General features: G+C 43.0%; 1 protein-coding gene across 3 annotated transcripts; it reads left to right on the top strand.

The window, feature by feature from the left end:
* The first annotated feature begins 736 nt into the window (after positions 1-736).
* On the top strand, positions 737-20360 carry LOC121629762 (calcium-binding mitochondrial carrier protein SCaMC-2-B). Of its 3 annotated transcripts, XM_041969536.1 has the most exons (11): positions 1588-1625; positions 4701-5068; positions 9464-9590; positions 10441-10528; positions 15144-15255; positions 16068-16226; positions 16309-16461; positions 16545-16652; positions 16971-17138; positions 17207-17357; positions 17445-20360. In XM_041969536.1, the coding sequence occupies exons 2-11, from the start codon at positions 4847-4849 to the stop codon at positions 17627-17629; spliced, it is 1473 nt and encodes a 490-aa protein (XP_041825470.1). In that variant the 5' UTR covers positions 1588-1625; positions 4701-4846; the 3' UTR covers positions 17630-20360. The 3 variants fall into 3 exon arrangements, with proteins under 3 accessions (XP_041825469.1, XP_041825470.1, XP_041825471.1); XM_041969535.1 differs by lacking the exon at positions 4701-5068 and having other exon boundaries at positions 737-1625; XM_041969537.1 differs by lacking the exons at positions 1588-1625; positions 4701-5068; positions 9464-9590; positions 10441-10528 and adding an exon at positions 14991-15057.
* Positions 20361-22000: the final 1640 nt, after the last annotated feature.

The raw sequence follows: 22000 nt of genomic DNA, 5'->3' as shown, positions 1-22000 counted from the left end.
TATTTATAATGGACTTGTTTTATATGAAAAATAATAATAAAGAAAATGTTTTGAAAGATGATGCAAATCCATCCATCTTTTTTTTTTTTTACTTCATAACTTTTGTACTACGTCAGTGTAGTATAGAAGATGTTCAGACACCAGGAAGCAGCAATCCTAACATGTAGCATTGCAGCATTCGCATCCAAAGCAAACACAGTTCAAACCCCAAGAAATTATATGGGAGTGAAACAAAAACATGAGAACAGCTCTGCCCACTTTACAGCTTCCTTTTTCCACTTCAAGCAAACCAAACAAAGTCTCATATGAAAGCAGTTGTGTGGTTTTCTTTTAGGAGGATATTTCTACAGTTCTAGTCTGACCTCTGTCATCTCATGTTTCAGTGTTCTTTTTAGACCACGATTACATACAGCCCTTGTAGTTGTGAAAATGTTTGGCATGTTATTTCAGACAGGAGGTAGGGAAAAATTAACCTCAGTATGAAGAGGTTAATCCAGTTTACAGACACACACACACACACAAGCAATGTCAATTTGCCACGGTCATAGTGTGTCTATACACACACGTTGACCAAAAGTTTGAGCCAGTGTCGTGTGCTTAGCAGGAGTAAGTGAACGCATCATCGCACATTTTCTTAATCGGATTATTGTTTCATTACTCTCATATTTAAATGTGATACGTTTTTACGTTTAATGGTAATTATTGTCCATGAAAACGAAGCCAGGCAGTTTGTCAGGTGTCGGAAATGTAAAACACGCCCTGAGCACGTACCAAGCGTCGTTCTGGTTGTGCACGTACCAGCTCTGAAGTCTCGCGTTACACAGCGGGAGTTCGGGACAGCCGGTGTTCGGCGGCGGTTATGGACAACAAGTTAACGGAATCTAAATATTGAAATAAAGTCCGGACCGAAAATGGGATCCAGATCCAGAACCGTCTACTTGGCCATCACCAGTACTCAGAGCCTCCAGAAACGTAGTCATGGCTGTGAAGGAGTTTTAATGGACGGTTAACGGCTGTGAGTCCGGGATCCTTTCATTCCTTGTCTCGTTTTACCGGCATCTAACTCGTTAACGTTAAAACCGTGTGGAATCTGAGTGGAAGGTGTTATCTGGACCTTTTTCCTGATCAGCTGGACCCCTCCGACGGGTTTAGGGTGGAAAGTTGAGTTAGGAAGCAACCTGTTCGTTGTCGTTTTTGCTTTTTAAAGCCGGATGAAAGGAGGGACATGTGACGTGGTAGTCTGGTCTAGTCCCGTCTGACTCGCTTCACCGCCGCTTTACACGCCAGTCAGGAGTAATCAAACTGTTTGGGGTCGTTGGACCCCCACGATGCACCAGCAGGGCTCCTTCATGCCCCCTTTGTTCAGGGATGTGTTCTGCCAGTGCCGGTCTGCGGAGACGCACGCGGGAGTCGACCCGGGTGGCGGATGCGGGGACGTTCTGGACCCCCCACCGGGTGCAGACAGTCAGCAGCCCCTGACAGATGACTGCCTGTCGGACCCGGAGCACAGACTGAAGGTGCTGTTCCAGGTCCTTGATGTGAATGGGGATGGAGGCATCTGTGTCAACGACCTGTCCATCGGGCTGAAGAAGCTGGGGGTGTACCGGACCCAGCACGAGCTCATGGTGAGTAGACATGTTTGTAATGATGTCCTAGTTTACTTGATCCATCGCTGAAATTTACATAAAATAAACCAGACTCTTAAAAATTCAATTCAGCTCAGTTCAGCTTTATTTATATAGCACCAACTTTTATAACGTCATTTAAAAGCACTTTTCCAGAAACAATCCAGTTCAAAACAATTCATTTAGTCCAGTTACAGGCTGGGCATGGAGAGGACAGGAAGGAGGGGGGAACCAGCAGCATGACTAATCCAGGATTCCTGCTGAGAAAGAAGAAGAGAAACAAATGAATGAACAACAATGTCAGATATTTCTACATGGAGTGTAAAGAGAGCAGAGAGGAGCCCAGTGCATCATGGGACGTCCCCCAGCAGCCTCGGCCTATAGCAGCAGGACTAGAGGATGGATTGGGGGCACCAAGTCAGACCTGCTATAAAATTTGTTAGGAAGGAAAGTTAGAAGATGGTCTGAAGGTAGAGACGGGGTCTGATACCTGATGCTGAACTTGGAGCTGGTTCCACAGAGAGGGTTTTATAACCGAAGGTTCTGGCGGTTCTACTTCTAAAACCTCTGGACCCACCAGTAAACCTGCAGTCTGAGAGTGAAGCTCTGTTGGGAAAATCTGGGACATATGATGCCACTTACATGAGCCTACAAAGTTTTTAAAATACATTTTTTGTGAGAATTTTATGATCTAAAAATATCTCTGCCCCTTTATTTCAAATTCCAGTGATTTCCATAACAACCAATAAGTGGTTAAATATTAAGCCATGAAATACTTTAAGGTGGGACTAAAGATATAATGAGGATAACGTGGGTGCATCTAAATTCTGTGTCTTTATGTTTTCTGTAGTAACGCTGTATTATCTTCTGCTGTTATATTGGCTTCATACTCGGTTTGAAAAATGAGAGTATTAACGTTTTCTGAATATTTCTAATATTTTTAGAATGTTTTGAAATTTGCAATAGAAAATGACCCAATGAAAAAACAGCCAGAAGCCAGCTGTTTCTGTGATCGCTGTAAACGGGTGGATTATGTTTCCCTCACCGCCTGCTGACTTTACCTGCTACCCGTCTTTGGTTGTCCACTTCCTTCCTGAGACCTTTGTCACCCCACACCGTCACATTGATTGATTCGGTTGTTGAATCCCATTGATTTGATTTGATAGTTTATTTGAACATAAGGAAGAAAAAACAAGAAAACAAAACAAAAACATGGAACATGATGTCCCCTGTTCAAAGGTGGGAAAAAGCCAGAGCTTATTACCTCCCACTCATACCCCAGAAAATGATTGTCATTATCATACCATACATTACATCAGATTATACTGAAACAATAATAATGATAATAATAGTAACAACACTCGGCCTCAATATCACCTCAAACATCACATGTTTATAATGCAGCTATACAGCAATAACAACGTGCTAATAACAGTAACAATATAAACTCTACAGTATAGTAATAGTAATGATATGTGCTGTGTTTATATAATTTATATTCCTACATAACCTCCAATACTGGAGGCCCCTCCAACCACGGCCAGCAAAGAAAAGCGCTGCTGTCCACAGGCGAGAAATGACACGGTAAACCGGCGATCCGAGTCACCTGCATGCTGAGCAGCAGACACCAGCTGTCTGCTCCACCCTGCAGTTACCACCCAAGGGTCACACCCGTGGAAGCCTTCGCACCACATATAGTAGAGTTATGCAGTAATGATAATCATAGTGATAATAAAAGTACTCAGCCTAAATAATACCACTGTCACTTCCATCCTAAACAACACAGGATGGAGCTGTAAAGTAGAAATAGCAACAATAACATCAGTAATATATTCAGATAACTTATATAACAATAATAATAACATGGAATAACAACGTGGTATTGTTAGTAGCAACCAGTTCCTTGTGATGACTAGTACTAGTCCTCCAGTCTGCTCCGCAGTTCGACCACAGACACAGGGAAACTTCAACATTTAAAACCAAAGTTTTAAATGTTGTGTTCCTCTGTAGATAATCCCACAGTCATGGGAATCAAAGCTTCCCATGAAATTCCAGAGGAAATGAATGGGGATCATTTTTGACCCACTTATGGAAGCTTGTGTAGTAATCTCAAGCCTACAGTGTCATAAAATACATAAAAGGTTGGTTTAAAATGTAAACAGAGTGTAAAATGTAAGCGACGTGCTTCTGAAGAGTAGCTAGAATATGAAATTATAACAACTTTTCATTGCAAAGATATTGAAAGAAAACCACCTCACCAGCTCGTTTTACACCCACTTACACATCGAAGTGTTAACTAACGCACACTTTCATAACTGGATAGACACATCAGGGGCAGCGTGGGGTTCAGTGTCTTGCCCAAGGACACTTCAGCATACAAGCCGGGAATCGATCCACTGACCTACCGGTTGGTAGACGGCCGCTGTCGTCGTTTAGGTTCTACAGGGAATGAAATATTTGTTGATGAGGTTTATAAATCATTACATTCTGTTTTTATTTACATGTTTGTACTTTGCTGCCTCAGGCTATAATAAAAATACCGTATGATTGGTAGCAGGAGGAATCCGGTGCTGGTTGGTTCAGATTTCCAGCTGGATGCTGACGCTGTGCTTGTAAGGATGAGAGCGAGTGCAGGAGGATGGCGTAGGAACACTCAGCAGATTTTCTCATCAGAGGGGAAACCCTGTGCCTCATCCATCCCCGCCTCCAGCTCTGACTGACGATGAGAGGCCCTTCATTGGCTCAGAGCTGAACAGTTGGACCTGCCAGTGTGGGCCGTGGTGATTGGTCAGGCTGGGCTGCAGTGAGGATGCAGCTTTCTGGAGGATGTCTGTGCTGCGTTTTACTGGCTGCTGATCCTGAAGCCAGCAAAGTGGCAGATTCTGTCTGCAGCTGGTTTAGGTTTCTTATCAGCTTTAACAAAACAGATTTTTGGTGTCACATGACAGCTTTAATAACTGAAGCGTGAGATGTTGTATGAGAGCAGGAGTATTCAGTTTTTACCCTTCTGATTTTGATGTCTGTTGACCTGAGTCTGGGAATCTGGCTGCATATGTAATTTTTTTCCTAAAAAAGATTCAACAAGAGGAAAAGTCCCAGAGGTTCTGATCCTGAGCGCTGGAGTTTCTGAAATCCTGCATCGTCTCCAGCTGACCTTTCCACAACCCGTTCCACTACTTCAGCGCTTCACCTCCAGTGTTTGGCCAGAAGGCAGGGAGAGGATGCTGCTGGACTTGGTGATTTTCATGGTCCAGAGACTTGTCTGCAGGACACAGTGTCAGCCTGCTGAAGACCAGTTAGCAGGACAGAAACAGACTAAGGCAACTGGAACCCGCAGAGATCTGCTAGTTCAGGGAAAGACTGAAGAAGTCCCTACGAGTCATGCTGCTCCCAAGAAGACCACGGTATTAATGCTGGTGGAGGTGCCTGCAGATCCGCAACAGGTAGGATAACTAGACCTGGATAACCCACAAAACTCCCAGTAGGTCTCACTAACATGACTAGTAGTATTAATCTATCGTTTCACTCTAATAAAGCTCTAATTGACTCTTATAATAAAGACTTCTAAGAATGTTAAATATTTCATTTTAGAATTAAACCGGAGCCGGCTCACATAATTAGAGGTAAAAATAATTAGAACCTGATTTAATGGATATGATTGCAACGGATGCTCTGAACTCTGTATTTACTGAGCATATTTATAATTAAGTATTATTTCTAAGAATGTATCATAAATATTAATCGAGCTAAAGAAACCACCGGATTAGATCAGATCTTCTCTTTGATTCAATCCTCCATCCTGAGATGCATGAGGAGACAGTGGAGAGGAAAACCTCCATCAGGACCAGAACCAGGAAGAAAAACCTCCATCAGGACCAGAACCAGGAAGGAAAACCTCCATCAGGATCAGAACCAGGAAGGAAAACCTCCATCAGGATCAGAACCAGGAAGAAAAACCTCCATCAGGACCAGAACCAGGAAGACAAACCTCCATCAGGACCAGAAACAGGAAGGAAAACCTCCATCAGGATCAGAACCAGGAAGGAAAACCTCCATCAGGATCAGAACCAAGAAGAAAAACCTCCATCAGGACCAGAACCAGGAAGAAAAACCTCCATCAGGATCAGAACCAGGAAGGAAAACCTTCATCAGGACCAGAACCAGGAAGGAAAACCTCCATCAGGACCAGAACCAGGAAGGAAAACCTCCATCAGGATCAGAACCAGGAAGGAAAACCTCCATCAGGATCAGAACCAGGAAGAAAAACCTCCATCAGGATCAGAACCAGAACGAAAAACCTCCATCAGGACCAGAACCAGGAAGGAAAACCTCCATCAGGACCAGAACCAGGAAGGAAAACCTCCATCAGGATCAGAACCAGGAAGAAAAACCTCCATCAGGACCAGAACCAGGAAGGAAAACCTCCATCAGGACCAGAACCAGGAAGGAAAACCTCCATCAGGATCAGAACCAGGAAGAAAAACCTCCATCAGGACCAGAACCAGGAAGGAAAACCTCCATCAGGACCAGAACCAGGAACGAAAAACCTCCATCAGGACCAGAACCAGGAAGGAAAACCTCCATCAGGATCAGAACCAGGAAGGAAAACCTCCATCAGGATCAGAACCAGGAAGAAAAACCTCCATCAGGACCAGAACCAGGAAGACAAACCTCCATCAGGACCAGAAACAGGAAGGAAAACCTCCATCAGGATCAGAACCAGGAAGGAAAACCTCCATCAGGATCAGAACCAAGAAGAAAAACCTCCATCAGGACCAGAACCAGGAAGAAAAACCTCCATCAGGATCAGAACCAGGAAGGAAAACCTTCATCAGGACCAGAACCAGGAAGGAAAACCTCCATCAGGACCAGAACCAGGAAGGAAAATCTCCATCAGGATCAGAACCAGGAAGGAAAACCTCCATCAGGATCAGAACCAGGAAGAAAAACCTCCATCAGGATCAGAACCAGAACGAAAAACCTCCATCAGGACCAGAACCAGGAAGGAAAACCTCCATCAGGACCAGAACCAGGAAGGAAAACCTCCATCAGGATCAGAACCAGGAAGAAAAACCTCCATCAGGACCAGAACCAGGAAGGAAAACCTCCATCAGGACCAGAACCAGGAAGGAAAACCTCCATCAGGATCAGAACCAGGAAGAAAAACCTCCATCAGGACCAGAACCAGGAAGGAAAACCTCCATCAGGACCAGAACCAGGAACGAAAATCTCCATCAGGATCAGAACCAGGAAGAAAAACCTCCATCAGGATCAGAACCAGGAAGAAAAACCTCCATCAGGATCAGAACCAGGAAGGAAAACCTCCATCAGGATCAGAACCAGGAAGGAAAACCTCCATCAGGACCAGAACCAGGAAGGAAAACCTCCATCAGGATCAGAACCAGGAAGAAAAACCTCCATCAGGATCAGAACCAGGAAGGAAAACCTCCATCAGGATCAGAACCAGGAAGGAAAACCTCCATCAGGATCAGAACCAGGAAGAAAAACCTCCATCAGGATCAGAACCAGGAAGAAAAACCGCCAACGATGCGTCACTAAGACACGTAAAATATTTATTCGTCAAAGAATCAAGTCAGAACGATTTTTATTTTATTTCTTGTTTCTACAAAATACAAAATTTATGTATTTTTACTAAACAGCAGATTTTTCTCTGCACAAGATTAGAGACAGAAAATGTAAACGTATAAACTCCAGAAAAGATTAAATATGTGCCTTTAGATGAAGGCTTTGCAGTGAGTTAGCACGACAGAAATGAACTGAATTGAACCGAATTGAATTTAATTTAAATTAAATTAAGTTCTCGTATATTTAGAAGTTCACTTTTGTTGTTTTTTAATATGCTCTGTCACTGTCAAATAAAATAAATATAAAGAAATTGAACAGAACTTAAATAAATTGAATTGAACTGAACTTAAATAAATTGAACTGAACTGAACTGAAATAAGTTGAATTGAACTGAACTGAAATAAATTGAATTGAACTGAACTGAAATAAGTTGAATTGACCTGAGTTAAATAAATTGAATTGAACTTAACTGAAATAAATTGAATTGAACTGAACTGAAATAAGTTGAATTGAACTGAACTGAAATAAATTGAATTGAACTGAACTGAACTGAAATAAGTTGAATTGAACTGAACTGAAATAAATTGAATTGAACTGAACTGAAATAAGTTGAATTGACCTGAACTTAAATAAATTGAATTGAACTGAACTGAAATAAATTGAATTGAACTTAACTGAAATAAATTGAATTGAACTGAACTGAAATAAGTTGAATTGAACTGAACTTAAATAAATTGAATTGAACTGAACTGAAATAAGTTGAACTGAACTGAACTGACATAAGTTGAACTGAACTGAACTGAAATAAGTTGAATTGAACTGAACTGAAATAAATTGAATTGAACTGAACTGAAATAAGTTGAATTGAACTGAACTGAAATAAATTGAATTGAACTGAACTGAAATAAGTTGAATTGAACTGAACTTAAATAAATTGAATTGAACTGAACTGAAATAAGTTGAACTGAACTGAACTGACATAAGTTGAACTGAACTGAACTGAAATAAGTTGAATTGAACTGAACTGAAATAAATTGAGTTGAACTGAACTGAAATAAGTTGAATTGAACTGAACTGAAATAAATTGAATTGAACTGAATGTATCTTTTGCAAGTGAAACGTTGTAGAAATTGACTTTATGATTCTGGTTCCAGCCGGGGACTGCAGGGACAGCCATGTTGGTGGAGAACTGAATAACATGTCATTAAAAACAGAAAAAGTTGATCAGAATCTAATCTAAGTGGCCTTGGTGTGCTGGTAACCAAAACAATAAAAACTTTAGTAGTTTGTCAGTCTCAACGTGTTGATGGTATGTTAGTAACTAGCCTGGATGCTAATGGCTAGGCCCAGCCAAGCCGTTTGATCAGGACCAACTCACCAAGTCCGGACCTCTTGGACCACTGCCCTGCCTGTTTTAGATGTTAACCTGCTACAACATCCCTGACTCATATTAAACGGATCCAGTAGCTGGTTGTCACCAGACTCTTAATCATTCATAAGTCTAAATCAGGTGTGTTACTGCAGGAAACATCTAAAACCTGCAGGACACTGACCCATGAGGTCTGGAATTAATAACCCCTGCAGTAATTCATTTAGTTCAGAGGTGTCAAACGTATGTCGCGGGGACCAAAACTGGCCCACCAGTGTCACGTCTGGCCTGTGGGGTAAATTTGATGAATGTGACACAGATGACATTAGCTGCAAGTCTTTAATAAAGAAAGTGGGCAGTAGTTGAAAGCAGGATGATAAACAGCTGTTTCCAACCTTTTTCCAGATTATTGTTTCTAACTTCTTGCTGTTGAAGTTAATGACATCCAGGCCATTAAGCTGTAGTTTTGTCTCCATCCTCAGAGTCTTTATGGTGCAGCTGGTTTCTTTCTGCTTTATCAGTGTTGCACCCCCAGCATCTGTTGGGCTACGCTAGCATACATCCTGCCAGAGATAAACGTGTTTCTGTTTCCCTCCTCACGATAAGTTCGTCATTTCCAGCTATCTCTGGTTCTCAGCGCAAAATATTCCAGTTGACCTGTTGGGTGAATGTGTCCTGGATGGCTCTTAGATGGCAAATAAGCTGAGATGTGTGGTGGCTGTTAGGTGGATTAAACTGGAGGCTGAGTCAACAGAGCACAGATGGTCTGAGGTGGCGGATGTTTGTCCACCGAGCAGGACAGCGTTCTCCACTGATGCTGTTTAATGAGGAAAAGCTGATGCATGTCCTTCATAGGTCTGTCCTGTCTTTTCTTTTCTTTCAGAATATTGTAAAAGCAGGAGACAAAGACCTCGATGGACAGTTAGATTTTGAGGAGTTTGTTCATTATCTCAGAGACCACGAGAAAAAACTCCGACTGGTCTTCAAAAGTCTGGACAAGAAGAATGACGGTAAGGAGTCTGGTTACTGGTGAAGCTGCACGACTGACGAGAGGCTGCAGAACAACCTGATGCAGAATTACGTCATACAACTTTGTGTTAGCATACACACTTTCTTCATGTTTTTACATGGAATTTAACTAATTTATAAACAACACAAAGAATATTTGCAAAATGAGCAAACCTGTATTCATAGTACTGGATCAAACAATACTATAATATACATTCTACTATTTCTGTCTTGATATTTGACATGCAAATAAGGAGTAAACATGTGAATTAACTTGTGTGCTTCACACACTCACTCGTGTTCTGTCTGCGTACAACATCCAGTTAGCAAAGCTTGCACAGTGTTAACAGGAAGGAGCCATTTATTTACACACACCAAGATGTGCTTCCGTACATAATTCTTCCGTGACGTGGTTACATTCTATTATTTTCCATCTCTTTCATAAACTGGTGATTTTAAACAGATGTGTACAACAGTGGAAAACTTCAGCAAAAGTTTGGAAATAAAATCACTAGTTTGACAGAAAATTCCTTCCGTTCTGACTCATTTAGGAACATTGTTCTTTGCAGATTGTTGGGCCATCATTTCTCCTGAGACTCTGCTTCTTTAAGGTGTTCTTGTATACCCAGCCATGTTACTGACCTGGTGATAATTAACCTAGTTAGTTGTGACACTAACCAGCTGCAGAGGGAACATAACAGCTGCTGTTTGTTAGCTCAGGTCAAGACGAGCGCACGTTTTTCTTCAGCTGCCTCGTTTCCAAGATTTCATCTTGTCCGTGTTGTGATTGGTTCATGATCTGACCCAGCTAACCTTTACCTGGTAAATAACTCATCTCTCTCTATGTTGCAGGTCGGATAGATTCCCAGGAAATCATGCAGTCTTTACGTGACCTTGGCGTGAACATCTCTGAGGAACAGGCTGACAAAATTCTTAAAAGGTGGGTCATGCTGAGATCCAGTTTCCTGGCTTCCTCCTGTTTTCACCCTCTCTATCCAGGCTTCTGTTTACTAGCAAAACAAGTCTAAAACTTTGAAAAATCACACAAGAGAAATCTGAATCGTTGGGTTTGGAGTCAACAAACTGGCTTTGTGGTGTCACCAGAAGGTGGCGCTGTAGGCTGTTCATCTTTTTAGACTTTGGCAGCTCAGATGCAGCTTGTAAAGTTCTTCCCATGTCTCCTGGTTCCTCTCAAGTATTCTATGAAACAGGCAAAAACATTTTATTTGACTGTTTTAATGCACATTTATTTATGATCAACCCAATCCCATAAAAGTTGGGTCTGTGTGTAAAATGTAAATAAAAACAGGCGTATATAATTTCCAAATCCCATCAACTCACAATTTGTCCCCAGTCAAAGATAAACAACATGTCAGATGATGAAACGAAGACATTTCACCGTGTGATGGAAAATATGAGCTGATAGTGAATCTGATGCAGCAACACGTCTGGAAAAAGTTGGAACAGGAGCAACAAAAAGCTGGAAAAGTACCTGGTACCAACCAGAAACACCTGGAGGAGCATTTGACAACTAATCAGGTTACCTGGCACCATGTCAGTAACATGACTGGGTATAAAATTATTAGAAAATTATTGGTGCTGATCCGTTGGACTTCTCCCATTTCTAATTTTCCCTTTATCTCCAAAATTCTTGGAAAGGTTGTCGCCTCTGAGCTCCACAAACACCTCACTGACAACAACCTTTACGAACAATTCCAGTCTGGCTTTCATCCTTTTCACAGCACAGAATCTGCTCTGTTAAAAATCACCAACGACCTGCTGATGGCAGCTGACTCCGGTCTTCTCACAATCCTCATCCTCTTACATCTCAGTGTAGCATTCGACACCATCTCACACAGCATCCTCCTAAATAGACTGGCAACCCTTGGTGTTTCTCATACTCCTCTCACTTGGTTCTCCTCGTATCTCTCCAACCGCACACAGTTTATTCAACTCAAGAACCACAATTCAGAGTCCCTCCCTGTCTCGGCCGGTGTACCCCAGGGATCAGTCTTTGGCCCCCTTCTGTTCATCACTTATCTTCTCCCCCTTGGCTCCATTTTCCATTCCTATGCAGACGACACCCAGCTCTACATCTCCTCCAAACCATACTCCTCTCTTCCTCCTTCCTCCCTCTCTGACAGTTTTTACATCAACATTGACAGTTCTGCCATTTTCCCTCCCCTCAGGTCAAGAGTCTCATTCTTATCAGCACCCTATCTTTTCAAGCCCACATTTGTAGCATTACTTGGCTTGCTTACTTCCACCTTCATGATATCAACCGTCTGCGCTCATCACTCACTCCGCATGCTGCTACAATCCTTATCCATAGTCTTGTAACATCCCGCATTGACTACTGTAACTCACTCCTTTTTGGTCTTCCCAATAAATCACTTCAGAAACTGCAGCTTCTCCATAACTCTGCTGCTCGTATCCTGGCTTGCACCTCTTCCTTTAAACATATTTCCCCTGTACTTCAACAACTCCGCTGGCTCCCAATAAAATACAGAATCAACTATAAGTTACTGGTCCTTACTTTCAAAGGTATTCACAATCTGGCCTCTCCTTATCTGTCTGATCTCCTCCATATTGCCACTCCCTCCTTCATACGGGCGGGTCTCTCTACCATGGCGACTGAAGGCTCTGGTCCCCGGCTTTGGAACATCGATTCTCTTCCATCGTTCACATCTGCACTCAAAACCCACCTGTTTAAACTGACCGACTCTCTATAACTCTAATTTTGTGTTATTTCTTTATTGTGTTATTTTTTATCTCACTGTCTTTTAAACTGTTTTTAACCCTTATGTAATTATTTTTAAATCCTTTTGTGTACGGTGACCTTGGGTGTGGAAAGGCGCCAAAAATTAACATTTATTATTATTATTATTATTATTATAAAGGAGCATTTCAGAGAGGCAGAGTCTCTCAGATGGAAAGATGGAGAGAGGTTCACCAATCTGAGACAAACTGGATTTAAAAATTATGTAACAATTTCAGAAAAGGTCCCACTATCTATGGTGTATAATATCATCCAAAAATTAAAAGAATCAGGAGGAATCTCTGTGTGCATGGGACAAGGCTGAAGGTCTAAACTGGAGATCTTCATTTAAATCAGACATGATTCTCTATTGGAAACCACTGCATGGATTTAGGAAGACTTCCAGAAACCACTGTCTGTGAACACAGTTCACCCTGAAATCCACAAATGCAGGTTAAAGGTCCATCATGCAGAGAAGAAGCTAGAATCCTGCATCAGACCAGAATGGGAAAACATTCCTCTCCTCAAACTCCAGCAACTGGTCTCCTCACATCCCAGATGTTTCCAGACAGATGTTAGAAGAAGAGGAGATGCTACACCATACTGAACACCACCCTGGAACTACTTTTTACACCGTGCTGAACATCACCCTGGAACTACTTTTTACACCGTGCTGAACATCACCCTGGAACTACTTTTTACACCATGCTGAACATCACCCTGGAACTACTTTTTCCACCGTGCTGAACATCACCCTGGAACTACTTTTTACACCATGCTGAACATCACCCTGGAACTACTTTTTACACCGTGCTGAACATCACCCTGGAACTACTTTTTACACCGTGCTGAACATCACCCTGGAACTACTTTTTACACCGTGCTGAACATCACCCTGGAACTACTTTTTACACCGTGCTGAACATCACCCTGGAACTACTTTTTACACCGTGCTGAACATCACCCTGGAACTACTTTTTACACCGTGCTGAACATCACCCTGGAACTACTTTTTACACCGTGCTGAACATCACCCTGGAACTACTTTTTATACCGTGCTGAACATCACCCTGGAACTACTTTTTACACCATGCTTAACATCACCCTGGAACTACTTTTTACACCATGCTGAACATCACCCTGGAACTACTTTTTACACCATGCTTAACATCACCCTGGAACTACTTTTTACACCATGCCGAACACCACCCTGGAACTACTTTTTCCAGACATGTTGCTGCATCAGATTCAGCTCATATTTTCCATCACCTGGTAAAATGTCCCAGTTTCATCATCTGATGTGTTGTTTATCTTCTACTGGGAATAAAATACGAGTTGATGAGAGTTGGAAATCATTCTGTTTTTACTTTACATTTTACACAGAGACCCAAGTGGAACTTGTGTTAAACGTCTTCCATGGCATGTACAAATATTACAAATATTAATTAATACAAATATTTAAGATTTTATTCAGAAATTATATTTATTTCATATTTTTATTTATTTACATATATAATTTTTACACATGCATTCCAGCGTCCAGACCAGCATGAATCTACAAAACCAGCAAACATGTAATTCCAGGTATCTGGAAGTGAAAAATCCAGTATTGTACATGATGAGCAGAGGAACTTTTCCAGATGTAGAAGTTATTTTAACTGTACATGCGTGTACATTTCCACTTGTGAGTAGTAATCCAGACCAGCTGAACTGACTCAGCTCATCATACAAACTGAAGTCACATCTGTTAAGTCAGAAAGATGGAAAAGGTGGAACAAGTTCTCCTGCTGACCTGAATGTTTTACATTTAAACAGAAAAATGAAGCCACACCTGCACACATTACAGATTGCAGTTACTTTTATTAAAATTTTACAGTTATTATCTTCTGTGTCTTTTTTATAATTACCAAATTCATTCTGAGGACCAGATTGGTGGGCGGGTTTTGACCCCAGGGCTGTACGTTCTCCACCTTTAAATGAGCAAGGCCAGGTTGTTACCATGTAACAGCACCTTCACCGTCATCCTCCACAGCTCTCGCCCCTCTCCTTCAGCATGAAGGTCTGCAGAGTTTACTCCAGAGGGAGCACCAGCATCGTTCAGCAGCTCCACAGCTGCACTGCAGACACACTGCATCATGACTGGAATCAGAAATAAGTCATCAGCTAATACCAGCGATGGCAGAAAATCAGCCGGATTATCTGATCAGTGAATCAGCTGATCTCTGCCACTGGTCCCTTTCTGCAGAATCTTGCATATTAATGAGCTTCATGCATTTTGCTTGTGAGCCCACAGGAAGATGATGTGTGTTTGAGCTTCCAGTGGGACACATCTCAGGGTTTATTTCTGTTTGTTGTTGTGTTTTCTGCAGCTCATCACTCTTCCTGTGTAGGACTTGATGTTAAAACTGTGTGATGTTGCTCTTTTCTAACCTTCTGGCTGTCTTTGTCCCTTTTTCTCCGGCTGTCTCAGAATAAGGAGGGGCCACATTTGGGCCCCTATCTTGTAGTAAGTAGTAGCTTCTACAGTCTGCTTGCTCTGCTGACGCTAGACAACGCACCAATCCTTTAACGTGGCTTTAATTCAGTTCCTCTCTACAGTGTTGAACTGGTTTAAACTCCAAACTGGTTTCTGTTGTAGCACAGATCGCTCAAAGCAAGCGTCCTGCTACATCAGACCGTAAACTGGAGGAGGCTTTGAAAGCAATGTGCATGTGAGCCGCTTCATGAGTCCTTCTGTCTAAAGCAGTCATGTTTCCTGACCTCCCCTCATGTGTCTGTTTTATTCTTCCATCTGCAGCATGGACAAAGACGGTACGATGACGATCGACTGGAACGAGTGGAGAGATTACCACCTCCTGCATCCTGCAGACAACATTCCTGCAATCATCCTCCACTGGAAGCACTCTACGGTACACCCCCACCAGCATGATGTTTACCCTGCTCCCAACACTCACATCAAATACTCTGAAGCTTTACATGTTTGTGTGAATGACAGAATCTGGATCCTCATTTTTGGGCTGAACATCTGGTCTGTGACAACTACAGTTTTAAAAAAGTCAAGACTGTTTAAAATGTAAATAAATACAGAAATTAAATTTACAAATCTCATCAGTTTATTCCCAGTAGAAGATAAACAACACATATGATGATGAAACTGAGACATTTTATCATTTCATGGAAAGTATGAGCTCATTTTGAATCTGATGGCAGCAACACGTCTGTAAAACACTGGAACAGGGTGATGTTTACTGTTGTGTAGCGTTCCCTCTTGTCCCATGTGTACAGAGATTTCTCCCAATTCTCTGAATCTTTGATATTATACATTGCAGATGGCGGGACCTCGACAGACTTCACAATTTTACTTCGAAGAACATTTTTCTGAAATTGTTTTTAGAGCCAGTTTGTCTCAGATTGGTGAAGCTCTGTCCATCTTTCCATCTGAGAGACTCTGCCTCTCTGAAATGCTCCTTTTATGTTACTGACCGGTTGCTAGGTAACCTGATTAGTTGTCAAATGCTCCTCCAGGTGTTTCTGATTTGTACCAGTTACTTTTCCAGCCCTTTGTTGCTCCTGTTCCAACGCTTTACAGACGTGTAGTAGTAGTGTTGCCTCCTGAACTCCCCTCAGACGCAGTGAGAGGGAAGTCTGAGAATTTGTTGTTAGGTTGGAAATGTGAGTCAGATCATCATCATCATCCTGAAAGCTGCTGCTTCATTGACAGATCTTTGATGTTGGTGAGAGCATGGTGGTTCCCGATGAGTTCACAGCAGAGGAAAAAAAGTCGGGCATGTGGTGGCGACACCTAGTGGCCGGAGGAGGAGCGGGCGCAGTTTCTCGGACGTGCACGGCACCGCTGGACAGACTCAAAGTCTTGATGCAGGTAAAACGGCAGGTAGAATTCGTACGTCTATCAAACTGGAGTGAAAGACGTCTACAGCTGGTCTCTGGTCTGGTTCTCACAGGTTCACGCCTCCAAGAGCAACAGCATGCGTATCGCTGGCGGCTTCGTCCAGATGATCCGAGAGGGAGGGGTGAGATCGTTGTGGCGGGGAAACGGGATTAATGTCATCAAGATCGCCCCTGAATCTGCCATCAAGTTCATGGCGTACGAGCAGGTGCAGACGAACGCAGCTCAGACTCTGATGATCCTTTCTGTCCGGCGTCAGTTTTAAACAAAACCCTTCATCCTGTCTGTCAGATTAAACGACTGATCGGAAGTAACCAGGAGACGCTGGGCATCACAGAGAGGTTCGTGTCGGGATCTCTGGCGGGAGCCATTGCTCAAAGCAGCATCTACCCCATGGAGGTGAGATCAGTGGATGCAGATGGAAGCAAAACCCTCTCTGACCATGTTTCTCCAAACTCACAGATTTCTATTTACACATATCTTAGAATGACTCGGAGTTGTTTTAACTTGAGCTCAGAAAAAGTTTTCATCATGCAAAAACAGTAGTGGGTCCACTGGGACCACTGGTCTGGAGGAACTCCAGAATCAGATTTCGTTCAGAACTATGATTCTGTTTCATGTGTAAGTAACATATTTATGTAGACAAAGTTATCTGGATAGGAACCTTTTCTCTTACCAGAGGTAGAGAATCTTTGACATAATTTCCTGTCTCCTCAGGTGCTGAAGACCCGGTTAGCCCTGCGGAGGACGGGTCAGTACTCCGGGATCGTGGACTGCGCCAGACATATTTTCCAGAAGGAGGGTGTGGCAGCTTTCTACAAGGGCTATATTCCCAACATGCTGGGCATCATTCCCTACGCCGGCATAGACCTGGCGGTCTACGAGGTTTGTACATGTCTTACTTTTCTTTTCGTCCTGTTCTCGACTCGTCTCATCCAGGTTTCCACCCTCAGACTCTGAAGAACTCCTGGCTGCAGCGCTTCGCCACAGACAGCGCTGATCCGGGAGTGTTCGTCCTGCTGGCTTGCGGCACCACGTCCAGCACATGCGGACAGCTGGCCAGCTACCCTCTGGCGCTGGTCAGGACTCGGATGCAGGGACAAGGTCAGTGAGAAGGATCCTTTATGTGGACCACTGAGCTAACTGGAACACATTTTCATCAGTGTGATGTTGCCTTTCGTGTTTTCTCAGCCACTCTGGAAGGCGGCCCTCAGATGAGCATGACAAACCTGTTCAGACACATCATTAGGACTGAGGGGCCCATGGGGCTCTATCGAGGTCTCGCCCCCAACTTCATGAAGGTTATTCCATCTGTCAGCATCAGCTACGTAGTTTACGAGTACCTCAAGGTCAAGCTAGGAGTCCAGTCCAAGTGAGCAGAGAAGAGCACACAAGTCAACCAAGAGGCCCAAACGACTGAGCTTTTTTTTATGTTTGGACTTTGTGGAGCAGCAGGAAGCGACTTTAATCCATGAAGGCGGAAGCTGAGACTTGCAGGGAGCTGACGTCTGCTGTGTCTTAGTTACCAGATCTTTCCATGTTTATCATTAGTGAGGAGGAGGAGGTGTTGTCCCAGAAGGCTTTGCTGATCCGTTTGACGTAGCAGCTGCTGATCAACAGAGCCAGCTGATGAGGATGTGGCCTCTGCATGTTGGGGAGTAGATTTAGATGTGGTGACCCTCATTCAAACCTGGAGCCTAACACAGACTCAGATCATAGAAATACATTCATTAGCCAAGTTCCAGCTTCTTCGTGGCTTTTGCAGACGTTTCCACTCCATTCTTCCTTCTCTTACTTCCCTGGAAGGTTCTGGAAGTTTTCAGTGCCTTCTGCAGACATGGGCTGAGCAAGCAGGAGAGATGAGAAATGATCAGAGTAGATTTCTAATACATCTTCCTTCTTATGGTGGGAAAACGTAACAGAGCTCTTAGATTTTTTTCTCCTTTGGACCAACTTTTCCATAATAAACCTTCTTTTAACGCTCAGATGTAATTTTTCCTTCAAACGTTTTAGTTCCGTCCGACACTTTTATCATGTGGGAGGTCATGAGGATCGTAGCTGGCGCTCATGTCGCTGATGGATTGAAAACAAACTATTCATTCAGGTTTATACATGAATATAGAAACAGAAAGCAACCTGTCAGAGCTCTTTATTCACATTTATTTCTGGGAAAGTCTCAGACACAGACGTGTAGGACCTGTTGGGTGAGTTTTAAATTTGGCAAAATGGTTCAGTTATCATGAATTTCTCCCTGTGAGATTTGAATTCTGGATGTTTTTGTGATGTTTTTTTCCGATATTCAGGAAATCTGCTGCTTGTGTTTGTGTCCATGGCATCCCGCGTGACCGACTCAACCTGCACATTTGCTCGTTTTTTCGGGTCATATGTTGAGATTATTTCTCCCAACACGCTGGTTAACATCACAACCTGCAGATAAAACCGAGAAAACCAATGAAAATAATCGTAGTTATTGACAAGTATGCTCATTTAGATCCATTTCTGAAGTTACTTCTCTCAGAAATGGAGCTGGTGTGTAAAGTTACTGCAGCAGGATGCAGACGGTTGCCATGGACACGGCAGAGGCTGCAGAGGTCATTCTCTGCAGGTACAAGCTGGTAAAATTTTTATCATCCAGCTGTTGGTTAAAATGTTTTTCCTTTAAGTTCCTGTGTGCAGTCAACTGAGAGAGTGTGTTTTGGTTTCTTAGGAATTTAATTGGTCCTTTGAAGGAAGTCATTTATAATCAGAGCCTATGAGAACACTGAATGTGCACAGACTGAGTTTTTGGAGTTTGAGCTGGAAGTGATGCATTAGATGTGGATAAATGAAGCAGAATCAACTCGTCTGCTTTATGATAATGATTGGGAATTCTTTCCATGACTGGGATCTTGATTGTGGATTACTCTGAGTGCCTTGTGTGCTGAACCTCTTCCACCTGAACACTGTAAGAGTCGGACACTGAATGTAGCATGAGGTACATTCCCTTTTTTTCCCCATTTTTTAAATTTATTTATTACTGTATTTATTTTACAAAACTTAATGGCTGAATTTATGATGTTTGGGTTGTGCTTCAATCTCTGATCTCTCTTCAAACTTCAAACTGTTTATTCTCATTAAGCTGTCAATGTTGAACATTTTCTTCGTTATTGTTAGAATAATGACTCCTAAACATTACAAATAATAATGTGTAAATTATTTAACCCCCAGATTACATTTTACGCTTATTGTACATTTTGTAGGTGTTTGCAATAAACTAATGACACAAAAACAGTTTAAATAAAGTTTAAACAAAATGGTATTACAAAGGTTTTTCTCAAAATTCAACACTAAATCCTTATTTCAGTGAATACTACTGTCTGAAAAGGATTCAACCCCCTGAACAGAATTCCTCAGAAGAGCTCACATTTGAAAATCGGGTGCAGTCAGGTGTCACATGAACGCCTCAAACACCTGAACCGTTGACAGTAATCCATGAGTATGTTTCAGAAATATGATAAGAGAATCATTCAAAAGTTCAGAGAAGAGATTTTCTTTAACAAAGAGGGATAAGGACACAAAAAGATGGCACACTGGATGTCCCTGCAGATACAGCTGGAAGAATCATTCAGAAGTTAAAAGTTAAAGGAGCAGTGGCTGATCTACCTGAACCTGGTAGAAAGAGGAAACTAACAAGGTCTACCAGTCATTGGGCGGCAGGTGGTCAAAAACCCTCGTCTGCAGCACGACCTGCTGGCAGCAGAATGAGGTCTCACTTTCTACGGAAACACGTACAGTAGTCAGTAAATGTGGAATTTGGTGTTAATTTAGGAGAAAACACTTTGATATTTGTTGTATTGAATTCGACCACTGAACTCGTCAGATTTTCTCTCTTTGGTGTCCTCCACTAACAATGCTAATCCGGCATCTTCTTCATCTCGTCTCTTCTCTTAGATTTCCCCTAACGACTGCTAATCCGGCATCTTCTTCATCTCGTCTCTTCTCTTAGATCTCCACTAACGACGGCTAATCCGGCATCTTCTTCATCTCGTCTCTTCTCTTAGATTTCCCCTAACGACGGCTAATCCGGCATCTTCTTCATCCCGTCTCTTCTCTTAGATCTCCACTAACGACGGCTAATCCGGCATCTTCTTCATCCCGTCTCTTCTCTTAGATTTCCCCTAACGACGGCTAATCCGGCATCTTCTTCATCTCGTCTCTTCTCTTAGATCTCCCCTAACGACGGCTAATCCGGCATCTTCTTCATCCCGTCTCTTCTCTTAGATCTCCCCTAACGACGGCTAATCCGGCATCTTCTTCATCTCGTCTCTTCCCTTAGATCTCCCCTAATGACGGCTAATCCGGCATCTTCTTCATCTCGTCTCTTCTCTTAGATCTCCCCTAACGACGGCTAATCCGGCATCTTCTTCATCTCGTCTCTTCTCTTAGATCTCCCCTAACGACGGCTAATCCGGCATCTTCTTCATCTCGTCTCTTCTCTTAGATCTTCCCAAACGACGGCTAATCCGGCATCTTCTTCATCTCGTCTCTTCTCTTAGATTTCCCCTAACGACGGCTAATCCGGCATCTTCTTCATCTCGTCTCTTCTCTTAGATCTCCCCTAACGACGGCTAATCCGGCATCTTCTTCATCTCGTCTCTTCTCTTAGATCTCCCCTAACGACGGCTAATCCGGCATCTTCTTCATCTCGTCTCTTCTCTTAGATCTCCCCTAACGACGGCTAATCCGGCATCTTCTTCATCCCGTCTCTTCTCTTAGATCTCCACTAACGACGGCTAATCCGGCATCTTTTTCATCTCGTCTCTTCTCTTAGATTTCCCCTAACGACGGCTAATCCGGCATCTTCTTCATCCCGTCTCTTCTCTTAGATCTCCACTAACGACGGCTAATCCGGCATCTTCTTCATCCCGTCTCTTCTCTTAGATTTCCCCTAACGACGGCTAATCCGGCATCTTCTTCATCTCGTCTCTTCTCTTAGATCTCCCCTAACGACGGCTAATCCGGCATCTTCTTCATCCCGTCTCTTCTCTTAGATCTCCCCTAACGACGGCTAATCCGGCATCTTCTTCATCTCGTCTCTTCCCTTAGATCTCCCCTAATGACGGCTAATCCGGCATCTTCTTCATCTCGTCTCTTCTCTTAGATCTCCCCTAACGACGGCTAATCCGGCATCTTCTTCATCTCGTCTCTTCTCTTAGATCTTCCCAAACGACGGCTAATCCGGCATCTTCTTCATCTCGTCTCTTCTCTTAGATCTCCCCTAACGACGGCTAATCCGGCATCTTCTTCATCTCGTCTCTTCTCTTAGATCTTCCCAAACGACGGCTAATCCGGCATCTTCTTCATCTCGTCTCTTCTCTTAGATTTCCCCTAACGACGGCTAATCCGGCATCTTCTTCATCTCGTCTCTTCTCTTAGATCTCCCCTAACGACGGCTAATCCGGCATCTTCTTCATCTCGTCTCTTCTCTTAGATCTCCCCTAACGACGGCTAATCCGGCATCTTCTTCATCTCGTCTCTTCTCTTAGATCTCCCCTAACGACGGCTAATCCGGCATCTTCTTCATCCCGTCTCTTCTCTTAGATCTCCCCTAACGACGGCTAATCCGGCATCTTCTTCATCTCGTCTCTTCTCTTAGATCTCCCCTAACGACGGCTAATCCGGCATCTTCTTCATCTCGTCTCTTCTCTTAGATCTCCCCTAACGACGGCTAATCCGGCATCTTCTTCATCTCGTCTCTTCTCTTAGAT

This window comes from Melanotaenia boesemani, chromosome 19, assembly GCF_017639745.1.
Source record: "Melanotaenia boesemani isolate fMelBoe1 chromosome 19, fMelBoe1.pri, whole genome shotgun sequence".
Classification (NCBI taxonomy): Eukaryota; Metazoa; Chordata; class Actinopteri; order Atheriniformes; family Melanotaeniidae; genus Melanotaenia; species Melanotaenia boesemani.
This window is presented reverse-complemented; position numbering and strand designations above follow the sequence as displayed.